General features: G+C 39.5%; 1 protein-coding gene across 1 annotated transcript in view; it reads right to left on the bottom strand.

The window, feature by feature from the left end:
• Positions 1 to 20812: 20812 nt before the first annotated feature.
• The window catches only part of anks1b (ankyrin repeat and sterile alpha motif domain containing 1B), a 58170-nt gene continuing 57347 nt past the window's right edge, over positions 20813 to 21635 (bottom strand). Inside the window, 1 exon segment of the mRNA XM_088988690.1 lies at positions 20813 to 21503. Coding sequence (XP_088844816.1) covers positions 21455 to 21503 — 49 coding nt within the window. The 3' untranslated portion in view covers positions 20813 to 21454.

Here is a 21635-nt window from a genome sequence, read left to right as displayed (position 1 = left end):
TCTTTTTAACGCCTCAAAACGCCTTACTATACATGGTCTTTTTAACGCCTTACTATACATGGTCTTTTTATCGCCTCAAAACGCCTTACTATACATGGTCTTTTTAACGCCTCAAAACGCCTTACTATACATGGTCTTTTTAACGCCTTACTATACATGGTCTTTTTATCGCCTCAAAACGCCTTACTATACATGGTCTTTTTATCGCCTTACTATACATGGTCTTTTTAACGCCTTACTATACATGGTCTTTTTAACGCCTCAAAACGCCTTACTATACATGGTCTTCTTATCGCCTCAAAACGCCTTACTATACATGGTCTTTTTAACGCCTTACTATACATGGTCTTTTTAACGCCTTACTATACATGATCTTTTTAACGCCTCAAAACGCCTTACTATACATGGTTTTTATAGCCTCAAAACTCCTTACTATACATGGTCTTTTTAACGCCTTACTATACATGGTCTTTTTAACGCCTCAAAACGCCTTACTATACATGGTCTTTTTATGGCCTTACTATACATGGTCTTTTTATCGCCTTACTATACATGGTCTTTTTAACGCCTCAAAACGCCTGACTATACATTATCTTTTTAACGCCTCAAAACGCCTTACTATACATGGTCTTTTTAACGCCTTACTATACATGGTCTTTTTATCACCTCAAAACGCCTTACTATACATGGTCTTTTTAACGCCTTACTATACATGGTCTTTTTAACGCCTTACTATACATGGTCTTTTTATCGCCTCAAAACGCCTTACTATACATGGTCTTTTTAACGCCTTACTATACATGGTCTTTTTCACGCCTCAAAACGCCTTACTATACATGGTCTTTTTAACGCCTTACTATACATGGTCTTTTTATCGCCTCAAAACGCCTTACTATACATGGTCTTTTTAACGCCTTACTATACATGGTCTTTTTATCGCCTCAAAACGCCTTACTATACATGGTCTTTTTAACGCCTTACTATACATGGTCTTTTTAACGCCTCAAAACGCCTTACTATACATGGTCTTTTTATGGCCTTACTATACATGGTCTTTTTATCGCCTTACTATACATGGTCTTTTTAACGCCTCAAAACGCCTTACTATACATGGTCTTTTTAACGCCTTACTATACATGGTCTTTTTATCGCCTCAAAACGCCTTACTATACATGGTCTTTTTAACGCCTTACTATACATGGTCTTTTTAACGCCTTACTATACATGGTTTTTTTATCGCCTCAAAACGCCTTACTATACATGGTCTTTTTATCGCCTCAAAACGCCTTACTATACATGGTCTTTTTATCGCCTTACTATACATGGTCTTTTTAACGCCTTACTATACATGGTCTTTTTAACGCCTTACTATACATGGTCTTTTTATCGCCTCAAAACGCCTTACTATACATGGTCTTTTTAACGCCTCAAAACGCCTTACTATACATGGTCTTCTTATCGCCTCAAAACGCCTTACTATACATGGTCTTTTTAACGCCTTACTATACATGATCTTTTTAACGCCTCAAAACGCCTTACTATACATGGTTTTTATAGCCTCAAAACTCCTTACTATACATGGTCTTTTTAACGCCTTACTATACATGGTCTTTTTAACGCCTCAAAACGCCTTACTATACATGGTCTTTTTATGGCCTTACTATACATGGTCTTTTTATCGCCTTACTATACATGGTCTTTTTAACGCCTCAAAACGCCTGACTATACATGGTCTTTTTAACGCCTTACTATACATGGTCTTTTTATCGCCTCAAAACGCCTTACTATACATGGTCTTTTTAACGCCTTACTATACATGGTCTTTTTAACGCCTTACTATACATGGTTTTTTTATCGCCTCAAAACGCCTTACTATACATGGTCTTTTTAACGCCTCAAAATGCCTTACTATACATGGTCTTTTTAACGCCTTACTATACATGGTCTTTTTATTGCCTTACTACACATGGTCTTTTTAACGCCTTACTATACATGGTCTTTTTAACGCCTTACTATACATGGTCTTTTTAACGCCTCAAAACGCCTTACTATACATGGTCTTTTTAACGCCTTACTATACATGGTCTTTTTCACGCCTCAAAACGCCTTACTATACATGGTCTTTTTAACGCCTTACTATACATGGTCTTTTTATCGCCTCAAAACGCCTTACTATACATGGTCTTTTTAACGCCTCTAAACTCCTTACTATACATGGTCTTTTTAACGCCTCAAAACGCCTTACTATGGTCTTTTTAACGCCTCAAAACACCTTACTATACATGGTCTTTTTAACGCCTTACTATACATGGTCTTTTTAACGCCTTACTATACATGGTCTTTTTATCGCCTCAAAACGCCTTACTATACATGGTCTTTTTAACGCCTTACTATACATGGTCTTTTTCACGCCTCAAAACGCCTTACTATACATGGTCTTTTTAACGCCTTACTATACATGGTCTTTTTATCGCCTCAAAACGCCTTACTATACATGGTCTTTTTAACGCCTTACTATACATGGTCTTTTTATCGCCTCAAAACGCCTTACTATACATGGTCTTTTTAACGCCTCAAAACGCCTTACTATACATGGTCTTTTTATGGCCTTACTATACATGGTCTTTTTATCGCCTTACTATACATGGTCTTTTTATCGCCTCAAAACGCCTTACTATACATGGTCTTTTTAACGCCTCAAAATGCCTTACTATACATGGTCTTTTTAACGCCTTACTATACATGGTCTTTTTATTGCCTTACTACACATGGTCTTTTTAACGCCTTACTATACATGGTCTTTTTAACGCCTTACTATACATGGTCTTTTTAACGCCTCAAAACGCCTTACTATACATGGTCTTTTTAACGCCTTACTATACATGGTCTTTTTCACGCCTCAAAACGCCTTACTATACATGGTCTTTTTAACGCCTTACTATACATGGTCTTTTTATCGCCTCAAAACGCCTTACTATACATGGTCTTTTTAACGCCTCTAAACTCCTTACTATACATGGTCTTTTTAACGCCTCAAAACGCCTTACTATGGTCTTTTTAACGCCTCAAAACACCTTACTATACATGGTCTTTTAACGCCTCAAAACGCCTTACTATACATGGTCTTTTTAACGCCTTACTATACATGGTCTTTTTAACGCCTCAAAACGCCTTACTATACATGGTCTTTTTAACACCTTACTATACATGGTCTTTTTAACGCCTTACTATACATGGTCTTTTTAACGCCTTACTATACATGGTCTTTTTAACGCCTCAAAACGCCTTACTATACATGGTCTTTTTAACGCCTTACTATACATGGTCTTTTTAACGCCTTACTATACATGGTCTTTTTATTGCCTTACTACACATGGTCTTTTTAACGCCTTACTATACATGGTCTTTTTAACGCCTTACTATACATGGTCTTTTTAACGCCTCAAAACGCCTTACTATACATGGTCTTTTTAACGCCTTACTATACATGGTCTTTTTATCGCCTCAAAACGCCTTACTATACATGGTCTTTTTAACGCCTCAAAACGCCTTACTATACATGGTCTTTTTATCGCCTCAAAACGCCTTACTATACATGGTCTTTTTAACGCCTTACTATACATGGTCTTTTTCACGCCTCAAAACGCCTTACTATACATGGTCTTTTTAACGCCTTACTATACATGGTCTTTTTATCGCCTCAAAACGCCTTACTATACATGGTCTTTTTAACGCCTTACTATACATGGTCTTTTTATCGCCTCAAAACGCCTTACTATACATGGTCTTTTTAACGCCTTACTATACATGGTCTTTTTAACGCCTCAAAACGCCTTACTATACATGGTCTTTTTATGGCCTTACTATACATGGTCTTTTTATCGCCTTACTATACATGGTCTTTTTAACGCCTCAAAACGCCTTACTATACATGGTCTTTTTAACGCCTTACTATACATGGTCTTTTTATCGCCTCAAAACGCCTTACTATACATGGTCTTTTTAACGCCTTACTATACATGGTCTTTTTAACGCCTTACTATACATGGTTTTTTTATCGCCTCAAAACGCCTTACTATACATGGTCTTTTTAACGCCTCAAAATGCCTTACTATACATGGTCTTTTTAACGCCTTACTATACATGGTCTTTTTATTGCCTTACTACACATGGTCTTTTTAACGCCTTACTATACATGGTCTTTTTAACGCCTTACTATACATGGTCTTTTTAACGCCTCAAAACGCCTTACTATACATGGTCTTTTTAACGCCTTACTATACATGGTCTTTTTAACGCCTCAAAACGCCTTACTATACATGGTCTTTTTAACGCCTCAAAACGCCTTACTACACATGGTCTTTTTAACGTCTTACTATACATGGTCTTTTTAACGCCTTACTATACATGGTTTTTTTATCGCCTCAAAACGCCTTACTATACATGGTCTTTTTAACGCCTCAAAATGCCTTACTATACATGGTCTTTTTATTGCCTTACTACACATGGTCTTTTTAACGCCTTACTATACATGGTCTTTTTAACGCCTTACTATACATGGTCTTTTTAACGCCTTACTATACATGGTCTTTTTATCGCCTCAAAACGCCTTACTATACATGGTCTTTTTAACGCCTTACTATACATGGTCTTTTTAACGCCTTACTATACATGGTTTTTTTATCGCCTCAAAACGCCTTACTATACATGGTCTTTTTAACGCCTCAAAATGCCTTACTACACATGGTCTTTTTAACGCCTTACTATACATGGTCTTTTTAACGCCTTACTATACATGGTCTTTTTAACGCCTCAAAACGCCTTACTATACATGGTCTTTTTAACGCCTTACTATACGTGGTCTTTTTAACGCCTCAAAACGCCTTACTATACATGGTCTTTTTAACGCCTTACTATACATGGTCTTTTTAACACCTTACTATACATGGTCTTTTTAACACCTTACTATACATGGTCTTTTTAACGCCTTACTATACATGGTCTTTTTATCGCCTCAAAACGCCTTACTATACATGGTCTTTTTAACGCCTCAAAACGCCTTACTATACATGGTCTTTTTAACGCCTTACTATACATGGTCTTTTTAACGCCTTACTATACATGGTCTTTTTAACGCCTCAAAACGCCTTACTATACATGGTCTTTTTAACGCCTCAAAACGCCTTACTATACATGGTCTTTTTAACGCCTTACTATACATGGTCTTTTTAACGCCTTACTATACATGGTCTTTTTAACGCCTCAAAACGCCTTACTATACATGGTCTTTTTAACACCTTACTATACATGGTCTTTTTAACGCCTTACTATACATGGTCTTTTTAACGCCTTACTATACATGGTCTTTTTAACGCCTCAAAACGCCTTACTATACATGGTCTTTTTAACGCCTTACTATACATGGTCTTTTTATTGCCTTACTACACATGGTCTTTTTAACGCCTTACTATACATGGTCTTTTTAACGCCTTACTATACATGGTCTTTTTAACGCCTCAAAACGCCTTACTATACATGGTCTTTTTAACGCCTCACTATACATGGTCTTTTTAACGCCTTACTATACATGGTCTTTTTAACGCCTCAAAACGCCTTACTATACATGGTCTTTTTAACGCCTCACTATACATGGTCTTTTTAACGCCTTACTATACATGGTCTTTTTAACGCCTCAAAACGCCTTACTATACATGGTCTTTTTAACGCCTCACTATACATGGTCTTTTTAACGCCTTACTATACATGGTCTTTTTAACGCCTTACTATACATGGTCTTTTTATCGCCTCAAAACGCCTTACTATACATGGTCTTTTTAACGCCTCACTATACATGGTCTTTTTAACGCCTTACTATACATGGTCTTTTTAACGCCTCAAAACGCCTTACTATACATGGTCTTTTTAACGCCTCACTATACATGGTCTTTTTAACGCCTTACTATACATGGTCTTTTTAACGCCTTACTATACATGGTCTTTTTATCGCCTCAAAACGCCTTACTATACATGGTCTTTTTAACGCCTTACTATACATGGTCTTTTTAACGCCTTACTATACATAGTCTTTTTAACGCCTCACTATACATGGTCTTTTTAACGCCTTACTATACATGGTCTTTTTAACGCCTCAAAACGCCTTACTATACATGGTCTTTTTATCGCCTCAAAACGCCTTACTATACATGGTCTTTTTAACACCTTACTATACATGGTCTTTTTAACGCCTTACTATACATAGTCTTTTTAACGCCTCACTATACATGGTCTTTTTAACGCCTCACTATACATGGTCTTTTTAACGCCTCAAAACGCCTTACTATACATGGTCTTTTTAACGCCTTACTATACATGGTCTTTTTAACGTCTCACTATACATGGTCTTTTTAACGCCTTACTATACATGGTCTTTTTATTGCCTTACTACACATGGTCTTTTTAACGCCTTACTATACATGGTCTTTTTAACGCCTCAAAACGCCTTACTATACATGGTCTTTTTAACGCCTTACTATACATGGTCTTTTTATCGCCTCAAAACGCCTTACTATACATGGTCTTTTTAACGCCTCACTATACATGGTCTTTTTAACGCCTTACTATACATGGTCTTTTTAACGCCTTACTATACATGGTCTTTTTAACACCTTACTATACATGGTCTTTTTAACGCCTTACTATACATAGTCTTTTTAACGCCTCACTATACATGGTCTTTTTAACGCCTCACTATACATGGTCTTTTTAACGCCTCACTATACATGGTCTTTTTAACGCCTCAAAACGCCTTACTATACATGGTCTTTTTAACGCCTTAAAACGCCTTACTATACATGGTCTTTTTAACGCCTCAAAACGCCTTACTATACATGGTCTTTTTAACGCCTCAAAACGCCTTACTATACATGGTCTTTTTATCGCCTCAAAACGCCTTACTATACATGGTCTTTTTAACGCCTCAAAACGCCTTACTATACATGGTCTTTTTAACGCCTTACTATACATGGTTTTTTTATCGCCTCAAAACGCCTTACTATACATGGTCTTTTTAACGCCTCAAAACGCCTTACTATACATGGTCTTTTTAACGCCTTACTATACATGGTCTTTTTAACGCCTCAAAACGCCTTACTATACATGGTCTTTTTAACACCTTACTATACATGGTCTTTTTAACGCCTCAAAACGCCTTACTATACATGGTCTTTTTAACGCCTTACTATACATGGTCTTTTTATTGCCTTACTACACATGGTCTTTTTAACGCCTTACTATACATGGTCTTTTTAACGCCTTACTATACATGGTCTTTTTAACGCCTCAAAACGCTTTACTATACATGGTCTTTTTAACGCCTCAAAACGCCTTACTACACATGGTCTTTTTAACGTCTTACTATACATGGTCTTTTTAACGCCTCAAAACGCCTTACTATACATGGTCTTTTTAACGCCTCAAAACGGCTTACTATACATGGTCTTTTTAACGCCTTACTATACATGGTCTTTTTATCGCCTCAAAACGCCTTACTATACATGGTCTTTTTAACGCCTTACTATACATGGTCTTTTTAACGCCTTACTATACATGGTCTTTTTAACGCCTTACTATACATGGTCTTTTTAACGGCTTACTATACATGGTCTTTTTAACGCCTTACTATACATGGTCTTTTTAATGCCTCAAAACGCCTTACTATACATGGTCTTTTTAACGCCTTACTATACATGGTCGTTTTATCGTCTCAAAACGCCTTACTATACATGGTCTTTTTAACGCCTTACTATACATGGTCTTTTTAACGCCTTACTATACATGGTCTTTTTATCGCCTCAAAACGGCTTACTATACATGGTCTTTTTATCGCCTCAAAACGGCTTACTATACATGGTCTTTTTAACGCCTTACTATACATGGTCTTTTTAACGCCTCAAAACGCCTTACTATATTTGGTATTTTAAAGCCTTACAATACATGGTCTTTTTAACGCCTCAAAACGCCTTACTATATTTGGTATTTTAAAGCCTTACTATACATGGTCTTTTTAACGCCTTACTATACATGGTCTTTTTATCGTCTCAAAACGGCTTACTATACATGGTCTTTTTAACGCCTGACTATACATGGTCTTTTTAACGCCTGACTATACATGGTCTTTTTAACGCCTCAAAACGCCTTCCTATACATGGTCTTTTTAACGCCTTACTATACATGGTCTTTTTATCGCCTCAAAACGCCTTACTATACATGGTCTTTTTAACGCCTTACTATACATGGTCTTTTTAACGCCTCAAAACGCCTTACTATACATGGTCTTTTTATCGCCTCAAAACGCCTTACTATACATGGTCTTTTTAACGCCTTACTATACATGGTCTTTTTAACGCCTTACTATACATGGTCTTTTTAACGCCTCAAAACGCCTTACTATACATGGTCTTTTTAACGCCTCAAAACACCTTACTATACATGGTCTTTTTAACGCCTCACTATACATGGTCTTTTTAACGCCTTACTATACATGGTCTTTTTAACGCCTCAAAACGCCTTACTATACATGGTCTTTTTAACACGCCTTACTATACATGGTCTTTTTAACGTCTTACTATACATGGTCTTTTTAACGCCTCAAAACGCCTTACTATACATGGTCTTTTTAACGCCTTACTATACATGGTCTTTTTAACGCCTCAAAACGCCTTACTATACATGGTCTTTTTAACGCCTTACTATACATGGTCTTTTTATTGCCTTACTACACATGGTCTTTTTAACGCCTTACTATACATGGTCTTTTTAACGCCTTACTATACATGGTCTTTTTAACGCCTTACTATACATGGTCTTTTTAACGCCTTACTATACATGGTCTTTTTAACGCCTCAAAACGCCTTACTATACATGGTCTTTTTAACGCCTCAAAACGCCTTACTACACATGGTCTTTTTAACGTCTTACTATACATGGTCTTTTTAACGCCTCAAAACGCCTTACTATACATGGTCTTTTTAACGCCTTACTATACATGGTCTTTTTATCGCCTCAAAACGCCTTACTATACATGGTCTTTTTAACGCCTTACTATACATGGTCTTTTTAACGCCTTACTATACATGGTCTTTTTATCGCCTCAAAACGCCTTACTATACATGGTCTTTTTATCGCCTCAAAACGGCTTACTATACATGGTCTTTTTAAAGCCTTACTATACATGGTCTTTTTAATGCCTCAAAACGCCTTACTATACATGGTCTTTTTAACGCCTTACTATACATGGTCTTTTTATCGTCTCAAAACGCCTTACTATACATGGTCTTTTTAACGCCTTACTATACATGGTCTTTTTATCGCCTCAAAACGGCTTACTATACATGGTCTTTTTATCGCCTCAAAACGGCTTACTATACATGGTCTTTTTAACGCCTTACTATACATGGTCTTTTTAACGCCTTACTATACATGGTCTTTTTAACGCCTCAAAACGCCTTACTATATTTGGTATTTTAAAGCCTTACTATACATGGTCTTTTTAACGCCTCAAAACGCCTTACTATATTTGGTATTTTAAAGCCTTACTATACATGGTCTTTTTAACGCCTTACTATACATGGTCTTTTTATCGTCTCAAAACACCTTACTATACATGGTCTTTTTAACGCCTTACTATACATGGTCTTTTTAACGCCTTACTATACATGGTCTTTTTAACGCCTTACTATACATGGTCTTTTTATCGCCTCAAAACGGCTTACTATACATGGTCTTTTTAACGCCTTACTATACATGGTCTTTTTAACGCCTTACTATACATGGTCTTTTTAACGCCTCAAAACGCCTTACTATATTTGGTATTTTAAAGCCTTACTATACATGGTCTTTTTAACGCCTTACTATACATGGTCTTTTTATCGTCTCAAAACGCCTTACTATACATGGTCTTTTTAACGCCTTACTATACATGGTCTTTTTATCGCCTCAAAACGGCTTACTATACATGGTCTTTTTAACGCCTTACTATACATGGTCTTTTTAACGCCTTACTATACATGGTCTTTTTAACGCCTCAAAACGCCTTACTATATTTGGTATTTTAAAGCCTTACTATACATGGTCTTTTTAACGCCTCAAAACGCCTTACTATACATGGTCTTTTTAACGCCTTACTATACATGGTCTTTTTATCGCCTCAAAACGGCTTACTATACATGGTCTTTTTAACGCCTTACTATACATGGTCTTTTTAACGCCTTACTATACATGGTCTTTTTAACGCCTCAAAACGCCTTACTATATTTGGTATTTTAAAGCCTTACTATACATGGTCTTTTTAACGCCTCAAAACGCCTTCCTATACATGGTCTTTTTAACGCCTTACTATACATGGTCTTTTTAACGCCTTACTATACATGGTCTTTTTATCGTCTCAAAACGCCTTACTATACATGGTCTTTTTAACGCCTTACTATACATGGTCTTTTTATCGCCTCAAAACGGCTTACTATACATGGTCTTTTTAACGCCTTACTATACATGGTCTTTTTAACGCCTTACTATACATGGTCTTTTTAACGCCTCAAAACGCCTTACTATATTTGGTATTTTAAAGCCTTACTATACATGGTCTTTTTAACGCCTCAAAACGCCTTACTATACATGGTCTTTTTAACGCCTTACTATACATGGTCTTTTTATCGCCTCAAAACGGCTTACTATACATGGTCTTTTTAACGCCTTACTATACATGGTCTTTTTAACGCCTTACTATACATGGTCTTTTTAACGCCTCAAAACGCCTTACTATATTTGGTATTTTAAAGCCTTACTATACATGGTCTTTTTAACGCCTTACTATACATGGTCTTTTTAACGCCTTACTATACATGGTCTTTTTAACGCCTTACTATACATGGTCTTTTTAACGCCTTACTATACATGGTCGTTTTATCGTCTCAAAACGCCTTACTATACATGGTCTTTTTAACGCCTTACTATACATGGTCTTTTTAACGCCTTACTATACATGGTCTTTTTATCGCCTCAAAACGGCTTACTATACATGGTCTTTTTATCGCCTCAAAACGCCTTACTATACATGGTCTTTTTAACGCCTCAAAACGCCTTACTATATTTGGTATTTTAAAGCCTTACAATACATGGTCTTTTTAACGCCTCAAAACGCCTTACTATATTTGGTATTTTAAAGCCTTACTATACATGGTCTTTTTAACGCCTTACTATACATGGTCTTTTTATCGTCTCAAAACGGCTTACTATACATGGTCTTTTTAACGCCTGACTATACATGGTCTTTTTAACGCCTTACTATACATGGTCTTTTTAACGCCTCAAAACGCCTTACTATACATGGTCTTTTTAACGCCTTACTATACATGGTCTTTTTATCGCCTCAAAACGCCTTACTATACATGGTCTTTTTAACGCCTTACTATACATGGTCTTTTTAACGCCTCAAAACGCCTTACTATACATGGTCTTTTTATCGCCTCAAAACGCCTTACTATACATGGTCTTTTTAACGCCTTACTATACATGGTCTTTTTAACGCCTTACTATACATGGTCTTTTTAACGCCTCAAAACGCCTTACTATACATGGTCTTTTTAACGCCTCAAAACACCTTACTATACATGGTCTTTTTAACGCCTCACTATACATGGTCTTTTTAACGCCTTACTATACATGGTCTTTTTAACGCCTCAAAACGCCTTACTATACATGGTCTTTTTAACACGCCTTACTATACATGGTCTTTTTAACGTCTTACTATACATGGTCTTTTTAACGCCTCAAAACGCCTTACTATACATGGTCTTTTTAACGCCTTACTATACATGGTCTTTTTAACGCCTTACTATACATGGTCTTTTTAACGCCTCAAAACGCCTTACTATACATGGTCTTTTTAACGCCTTACTATACATGGTCTTTTTATTGCCTTACTACACATGGTCTTTTTAACGCCTTACTATACATGGTCTTTTTAACGCCTTACTATACATGGTCTTTTTAACGCCTTACTATACATGGTCTTTTTAACGCCTTACTATACATGGTCTTTTTAACGCCTCAAAACGCCTTACTATACATGGTCTTTTTAACGCCTCAAAACGCCTTACTACACATGGTCTTTTTAACGCCTTACTATACATGGTCTTTTTAACGCCTCAAAACGCCTTACTATACATGGTCTTTTTAACGCCTTACTATACATGGTCTTTTTATCGCCTCAAAACGCCTTACTATACATGGTCTTTTTAACGCCTTACTATACATGGTCTTTTTAACGCCTTACTATACATGGTCTTTTTATCGCCTCAAAACGCCTTACTATACATGGTCTTTTTATCGCCTCAAAACGGCTTACTATACATGGTCTTTTTAAAGCCTTACTATACATGGTCTTTTTAATGCCTCAAAACGCCTTACTATACATGGTCTTTTTAACGCCTTACTATACATGGTCTTTTTATCGTCTCAAAACGCCTTACTATACATGGTCTTTTTAACGCCTTACTATACATGGTCTTTTTATCGCCTCAAAACGGCTTACTATACATGGTCTTTTTATCGCCTCAAAACGGCTTACTATACATGGTCTTTTTAACGCCTTACTATACATGGTCTTTTTAACGCCTTACTATACATGGTCTTTTTAACGCCTCAAAACGCCTTACTATATTTGGTATTTTAAAGCCTTACTATACATGGTCTTTTTAACGCCTCAAAACGCCTTACTATATTTGGTATTTTAAAGCCTTACTATACATGGTCTTTTTAACGCCTTACTATACATGGTCTTTTTATCGTCTCAAAACGCCTTACTATACATGGTCTTTTTAACGCCTTACTATACATGGTCTTTTTAACGCCTCAAAACGCCTTACTATACATGGTCTTTTTAACGCCTTACTATACATGGTCTTTTTATCGCCTCAAAACGGCTTACTATACATGGTCTTTTTAACGCCTTACTATACATGGTCTTTTTAACGCCTTACTATACATGGTCTTTTTAACGCCTCAAAACGCCTTACTATATTTGGTATTTTAAAGCCTTACTATACATGGTCTTTTTAACGCCTTACTATACATGGTCTTTTTATCGTCTCAAAACGCCTTACTATGCATGGTCTTTTTAACGCCTTACTATACATGGTCTTTTTAACGCCTCAAAACGCCTTACTATATTTGGTATTTTAAAGCCTTACTATACATGGTCTTTTTAACGCCTTACTATACATGGTCTTTTTAACGCCTCAAAACGCCTTACTATATTTGGTATTTTAAAGCCTTACTATACATGGTCTTTTTAACGCCTCAAAACGCCTTACTATACATGGTCTTTTTAACGCCTTACTATACATGGTCTTTTTATCGCCTCAAAACGGCTTACTATACATGGTCTTTTTAACGCCTTACTATACATGGTCTTTTTAACGCCTTACTATACATGGTCTTTTTAACGCCTCAAAACGCCTTACTATATTTGGTATTTTAAAGCCTTACTATACATGGTCTTTTTAACGCCTCAAAACGCCTTCCTATACATGGTCTTTTTAACGCCTTACTATACATGGTCTTTTTAACGCCTTACTATACATGGTCTTTTTATCGTCTCAAAACGCCTTACTATACATGGTCTTTTTAACGCCTTACTATACATGGTCTTTTTATCGCCTCAAAACGGCTTACTATACATGGTCTTTTTAACGCCTTACTATACATGGTCTTTTTAACGCCTTACTATACATGGTCTTTTTAACGCCTCAAAACGCCTTACTATATTTGGTATTTTAAAGCCTTACTATACATGGTCTTTTTAACGCCTCAAAACGCCTTACTATACATGGTCTTTTTAACGCCTTACTATACATGGTCTTTTTATCGCCTCAAAACGGCTTACTATACATGGTCTTTTTAACGCCTTACTATACATGGTCTTTTTAACGCCTTACTATACATGGTCTTTTTAACGCCTCAAAACGCCTTACTATATTTGGTATTTTAAAGCCTTACTATACATGGTCTTTTTAACGCCTCAAAACGCCTTCCTATACATGGTCTTTTTAACGCCTTACTATACATGGTCTTTTTATCGCCTCAAAACGTGGCGGTCCGGACGCGATGGCACCGGCAGGGGGAGGGTCCCCCGACGCCGGCCGCGCCCGGGCCTTGACCAGAGTGGCGACGGTTACCCGCCGAAAGACGTTTTAATCAGTTGGCTGCGAGGAGGTTCGACGTTTCAGATGGCTGCGGGTTCGAGTGGCGTCGGGCGCCGGAGCGCGGGCCGAGGCCCGCCCCCCGTGACGCGGGACGCCGCCTCTCCCCCGCATTCGCCTCCGTCGGCTTCGCAGCCGACGTTGTCGGTTGTGGGTTCCGCCGGCAGCCGCCGAGTAAGAGCGCGCGCGGGCGCGGGCGAGGAGAAGTCGCATAGCAGACCCGCCTCACGCGCCCGGAACGCCCGTCGCCCGCCCGTCCACGGCGGCCGCGCAGCTTCGCCTCATCCGGCGGAGCGAGACCGCACGCTGGGCACGGAGCGCGGAAGGGTAAGACGACTAGCAGACCCCCTCCCGCGCCCGTGGCGCCCGACGCCGCCCCTTCCGCCGTTGTCGTCGGTCCGGCAGGCGGCGCGCGGAGAGAGATCGCAGCGCGGAGCGCGGAGCCGGGCCGGCGACCGGCGACCCCGTTCCCGGAGCCGCCAGACACCGACCCGCCCGCGCGCTTCCCCCGCGAGCCGCGCAGCCTTCGCCTGTTGCCGCCGGTTCCGCCGGCGGACGCAGAGTAGGACCGCGCGGCGGACGCGGAGCGCGAAAGGGTAAGTCGCATAGCAGACCCCCTCCCGCGCCCGTGGCGCCCGTCGCCCGTCCCCCGCGTCCGCGCGGCTTCCCCGGACGTCGCGGACTCCGCGGGCGGCCGCCGAGTAAGAGCGCGCGGCGGGCGCGGAACGCGCGAGGAGAAGTCGCATAGCAGACCCGCCTCGCGCGCCCGGACGCCCGTCGCCCGCCCGTCCCCGGCGACCGCGCAGCTTCGCCTCGTCCGGCGGAGCGAGACCGCGCGCCGGGCGCGGAGCGCGGAAGGGTAAGACGACTAGCAGACCCCCTCCCGCGCCCGTGGCGCCCGACGCCGCCCCTTCCGCCGTTGTCGTCGGTCCGGCAGGCGGCGCGCGGAGAGAGATCGCAGCGCCGAGCGCGGAGCCGGGCCGGCGAAAGGCGGACCCCGTTCCCGGAGCCGCCAGACACCGACCCGCTCGCGCCCGCGCGCTTCCCCCCGCGAGCCGCGCAGCCTTCGCCGGTTGGCGCCGGTTCGACGGCCGCCGAGTAAGGACCGCACGCCGGGCGCAGAGCGCGAAAGGGTAAGTCGCATAGCAGACCCCCTCCCGCGCCCGTGGCGCCCGCCGCCGCCCGTCCCCCGCGACCGCCGCCGGCCTACGTCCTTCCCTCCTCGCAGCCATACATGGTCTTTTTAACGCCTTACTATACATGGTCTTTTTATCGCCTGAAAACGCCTTATTATACACGGTCTTTTTATCACCGAAAAACGCCTTACTATACATGGTCATATTTTTTTTTTTTTTACCTCACTTCCTGTGAAGGGGCAGGCAGGCGGTTACCGGGGCGTCGCTGTCGTAGGGTCCAAGAAGCTTCCCAAAGTGGTACTTGGCCAGGTCAATAAGCTCCGTGTGGGAATCTCCTGCATGGAACATTTTTCAACATCAGTCGGGGACAAGCGACGGGTGTCGAGGGGCCCGCAAAAGTTCTCACCTCCCGCCGCTGCCAGCACGATTCGAGGACCTTTGTAGTGACTGGTGATGTACTCCACCAGATCCCCTCGACTGATGCTCCTGCAACGGAAGCGTCGTCAGGATGCGCCCAGGATGGTCCTGCCCAGAGCCGTGGATTGGTACGCGGTGGCGTGGAGGTAGTAGCGGCTACTCTGAAAAAAGGCGCATAATACAAAAATCAAACTTACAGCATCTCCATACCTGCCAAGTAGTCCGGTTTTGCCTTAATGAGTACGGTTTTCATCATCCCATTCCGGGTTACAATTTATTAATGAAAATTACGGTGTCCAATAAAAACATTCAAAAGACGACATCGCTAAGTATCATTAATTTAGAACAGGTGATTGGCTCACTGTGCTAGCTGTTAGCTTCCTTCAGACAAATTGTGCATGCTAAGGGTCATTGCTGGAATTGAGACTCAAGAGTTCTGTTTTCTTAAAATAGTAGCACACCTGATATTTTCATGATTGACAAGTTCAAATATAGGTATTTTTTACAGGTATATCTTTGACATCGATCAACCTTTGCATGGTCTTTTTAGCCTCATTTTTTGACGTACCAATTGATTGATATCAATCATATCAAATCTTTGACCACATATGATTTTGGATATCAGTGACAATTACATAAACGATGCTAATGCTATTTTTGTCAAGCCGTAGGAATGTAGGTTCGACGTGCATATTTGAAATAATAATAATAATAATATTAATAATGATAATAATAATAATACATTTCATTTATAAGCGCCTTTCAAAACTCTCAAGGTCACTCTACAGTGACAGGATAAGTTTTTCTGTGGGTGAGCAGTGGCAGCCACATGCGCCGGCGTTCACTCAACACAAAACAACTCAAATAGATAGCTAGCTAATAGATAACTAATCAAAGTTAAAGTTAGCTTTATTGACAAATATGCTAATATGCATGACATACAGCACAGATGAAATGACTGTCCTCTCGGACCCAGCGTGCAAAGGCACTTATAATGACTTTAACAAACATAATTAACACGAAAACGCCAATGTAATAGATAGCCAGCTAGCCAGTTACATACAACAGATAGCTAGCAAGTGACTAATAATGACAATTGATTGTACTTTTCAAGCAAGATTGATTATTACACGTTTGGTTGATTGTAAAATACTTCTATTTTGTTTTCTTAAAATAGTAGCAAACAAACTAAAGCATATCTTTGACATTGATCAACATTTGTCATATTATTTGTTATTTAGTTTTTTTGGTTCTTTTGACTTCAAGATGGCACAGCTCCAGTAGTTTGTTTTTCTACTTCTTTCTTTCCTTTCCTCTTCCTTTCATCCCTTTGCTGCCGTGAAATGTAAATTCCTCCACTGCGACACGAATTAAGGTACATCCAATCCAATCATATTTTCATAATTGACAAGTTGATGCAAAACGTAAGTAGTTGGCAGGTATGCAAAAAATAATCATAATAACATCCAATGCGATTCACATTTATCTGTCTTACCTTAAACGCCATGTGCTCCCAAAAAATGAGCTGTGCCGTTATTTCTCTCGTTCTCATAACGGCTGCCGGCGTCGATCCACAGACCAACCTAAAAGCAGACGCTTGGTATTATAAGAAGCGATTTGAGCCATGGGAGGGTCACCAGAATCTGCATATTATGGTTTATTAGAGGGGTGACAAACCGTGGTCCTTAAGGCCCCCCCTGTTTGACAGCCATATATCATATTTTCAACAATTGAGCAATAGTTGTGGTCATTTTACAAACCCACCGTGCACGTAGAAAGCCCAGAGTCCTCAGAAGCCACGCGGCGTCCATTTTCCAAAGTGGTCACCTTCGTTTCAGGGACATTTAAAGCTACTTGGTGAGCGGCCTGTCCAGCAGTGAACTACGAAAAGACAGAAAAAAATGTTGCAAAGTGAAGTTTTCAAACGTTAAAATGTATACAATTATGACACAAATGTGTTACTGTGTTTATGATATTAAAATGAGGTTAAAAACATCATACAAAGTTGATCAATGTCAAAGATATACTTGTGAAAAAATAGATATCTTTCAACCTGACAATCATGTAAAATGTTTGCTTCTATTTTTAAGAAAACAAATTAGATATATTTTAAAGTCAACCAAATATTTAATAATCGACAATGAATTGTAAGACATTGTTAGTAACTTGAAATGTGCACATCTCACACACATTCCTATGGGTTGACAAAAATAGCTATCAACAAATTCCTGAATAAAACTGATACGTTTTATTAATCATTTCAAATAATGTATGGTGTACTACAACTTTTATACTGGAATGTTTTATTTAATTTTATTGTGAAGCTATCTTACAAAAGACCATTATGGCTCACATCCAGATGATCTCAACTGCTGTGCGCATGCGCAGTAAGCTGCCTGCATTTCCAATACAACACCGCTTGTTAAGAGTTATTTTTTTATAATTTCAAATAATGTGCGGCGTGTTACCACTTTTAAACGGGAAATGTAATCATTTATAGGGTCGGCGAGGAGCCGAGTTTGAGTTTAACTCGTAATTCTTACGAAAGGCCTTGCACTGCATGGCTACAAACATTTGTGCTAACCACCTTAGCTAGGCTCGACGACGCGATAACTAATTCGACGCCCGTCGTCTTGGAGAAGTGTATTGATACATATTTCGAACATAGTTCAGCTCAAAATGATGTCCGGTAACAAGTTATTCTTACTTTTGTGATGTAACTGTTCTCCAAAAACGATTTGCATAGGTCACAATACCGCGTGGAATGCAACAAACGCAAGGGAGCCGCCATCTTGCCACAACGATCAAACCGGATCTTGCGTCACACCAAACTATTTGAATGTCTGACCACTTCCGTTGACAAAGTCACATCCGCTTCTTTGTGTAATGTGCATGGGATTTTTGTTCGGCTTTTTTCTTTTCTTTTTAAACGAGTCTTGTAAAAGTGTTTTCATACATATATCGAAATTAGTTTGGTTGAAAAGGATGTCGGGTAACAAGTTGTCCTTATTGAAACGCAAGGAGACCGCCGTACTGCTGTCAGACCAAGAAACCGGAAGTTACGTTGCATCCGCCTGCGTCGTCAAATAATATATTTCCACTTCTGTTTGTTAATCATCGGAATTTTGATCGCCTTTTTCTTTTTACAAGTCCTCTTACAATTACTAAACTGTATTCTGTTATCGTAAATAAGTTGTCAAGGTAATTGTTTGTAAAAACGATCGCGTCAGTTGGATGTCACATCCGCTTCCGGTTATGTGTAGTTACGCATGGGATTTTTGTTCGCCTTTTTCTTTTTTTTTCTTCTCAAGTCCTCTTCTAAATTGTAAACGCATATTCTTCTATCGTCAAATGTCGTAAAATTGTATCAGAAGTGACGTTCCGGTTTCAGGTGCAATATCAGGAAGACACTTACAGTAGAGACGGCGGAAGTGACGCATTAGCATAGCGCCAGTTTTCCTCAGGAAGTTTGGTATCGTTGCCACTAGAGTTAAGCGGCTAAAATAGCTTGATGCACATCTGAATAGCAAATCGCGAGTCTACGTATTAGTCGTGAACGACCATGTAATTCGTGTGCGTCTATTCTGCGATGGAAACAAATCGTTTCATGTCGTTCACGGCTGTCGTCTTTGTTGTGGCTTTCAGAAATGGACAGCGATCTGGAAGATGGGCAAGAGAAACGAAATTGTAATGTTGGCGTTTGCCCGCAGTAGATACAAACGAATGATATCAGTATGTGGCATTTCCAAAATGGCGGCAGGAAATAGAAATAATTGTGTTAAATTCATACTGCCTACTTGATATCTAATTTACAACAGATTATTTACGTACAGACACTGGCTTTTTTAGGCGGAAGTATACGCCGAAACATGTAAGGTAATTGAACATCTAAAAAAGCCACTGTCTGGAAGTAAACAATCTGTTGTAAAATAGGAAACTGAAATGTAATGTTGGCGTTTGCCCGCCAGATGGCGGTAGATACTCACAAATGGATCAATCAATATTGATATGCTCGACTGTGCCGAAGCTACAAGGCTTGTGCAGAGTAAACAGGTGAAACAATGCAAAAATCAATGAAAGTTCGTGCCTTGTTTATATGTCTAAAATAAAGATCAATTATTGGAGTAACAAACGCACATTCATTCACATCACACATTCCTGCCTTTAATCACTATCTGTCATGCTATTTATTATTTACAATGGTCATTTGGTTTCTTTGAATGTTCTTCACGCAAACACATCTTCACAACTAACCCACTACAAATAAATCTCATGTTAATCATTTCAGGTGTAATTGTCATTGGTTCGTCTGCCTGAATGAAAACGATTGTATTGTAGTATAGTATTTAGTATTTCATAGTATTTCATAACATTGTTTTCGGACATTATTTTGACAAATTCATGGCGTCTGTTCCGAATACATTGCTAACATCTGCAGTCGAAACGATTTCCGGTCGACGGTTTACCCACATTGACATTAACTGTAATAAAATAACATTTCATGAATTCCATGTTAAAATACGAGTTGCTTGAGTACAATATTTACCTCAATAAAAACGTGGGGGCGTTGTTTGTTAATCAGTCGTCCAGCCCTTGTTGACGTCATTTCCGCTATGTTCTTCTTTGTATCGAAAGCATCCAATGAAGTTCGCCCTCTGGTGTACGATTGTAGAATTACATCTGCGTTCAAAAACATTGTTTCTGGATATAATTTTTATTCATTGAAAGTTTTTTTTTTTTTTGAATCCAAATGCAACCGAAAATTTTATTCGACTTTTCCCTCAAACTGCAGCTTCATAAATTCAATCGAAACATTATTTTCATCCGATTTTGTTGTCCCCTCAAAGATGAATTCTAACAATTTGGATCAGATTTTAACTTTCAAATTGTACTTTGCAAGATTGCGGACTCTTTGTTGGTGAGCTCATGCTGTGAAAAAAAATCCACTCCATGTACATGTCATATTTTATTCCCATGTGTGCTTTACAGGGTTATAAATAATGGCATAAAATTAAAAAAAAAATCAGAGTGCTGGAAACCCAAGCCTATTTACATGAATGTCACTTCCAAGTACATCATCTATAGAATCATCTAGTACATATCTTTTTTTTTCTCCAGTGTCACAAAGTGTCTGTCCATCTTTTACATTACAACTATCCACAATGAGTTGGCAAAATATTTATGTACATTTTATCCCCTCGGATCCCATACGTACAGTAGTTGAATACAGTCCGGAGAGGCGGGACGGACACATTCATAATTCTTTTTAATTTTTTTTCAGTGGGGGGGGGCATCAGTCTCGAGCGCGTAGAAAAAATAATCTGACATGAGGATGACAGCAGATGATAATTGCACAAGATAATTTTGGGTGGCGTTTTAATATTGTCATATTAAACATAAATACCAGTCTTCTCACCTTGAATAATTAGTAAAAAAAAAAAAAAAAAAAAAACAATTGTCCATCTCCATGGTAACCTCCCCCACAAAAAGGTTGAAGCAGAACAGTCAGTTCCCTATTGAGTGTATGTATAACATAGCATTCAAAATTAAACGCGGGAAAGTGGGAGGGTGGCATCCATGTTTGTCGTCCTTTGAAAAGAGCGTGCGTGTTACGCCTGACAAGGTCCGTGTGTTTATGGCTGGCTACATTCTTTGATTTCCACAGTAAAAGACATGAGCGTCCGCCACTGCCCTGCAAAATGAGATGACATCACTTATCCGGAGAGCCCTGGGTATCACCCCTCCCCCCCCCCCACCACCACCCCTCAGCAAAATGGCCGCCATGCGTCTCACGAGCCACATGCTTTGTGTCAAGACACCTCCG

The sequence above is a fragment of the Hippocampus bargibanti genome, linkage group LG22 (assembly GCF_051943395.1).
Source record: "Hippocampus bargibanti isolate YZ-2025 linkage group LG22, ASM5194339v1, whole genome shotgun sequence".
In the NCBI taxonomy this organism is placed as follows: Eukaryota; Metazoa; Chordata; class Actinopteri; order Syngnathiformes; family Syngnathidae; genus Hippocampus; species Hippocampus bargibanti.
The sequence above is the reverse complement of the archived record's forward strand: the minus strand, read 5'-3'. Positions and strand labels throughout refer to the sequence as shown.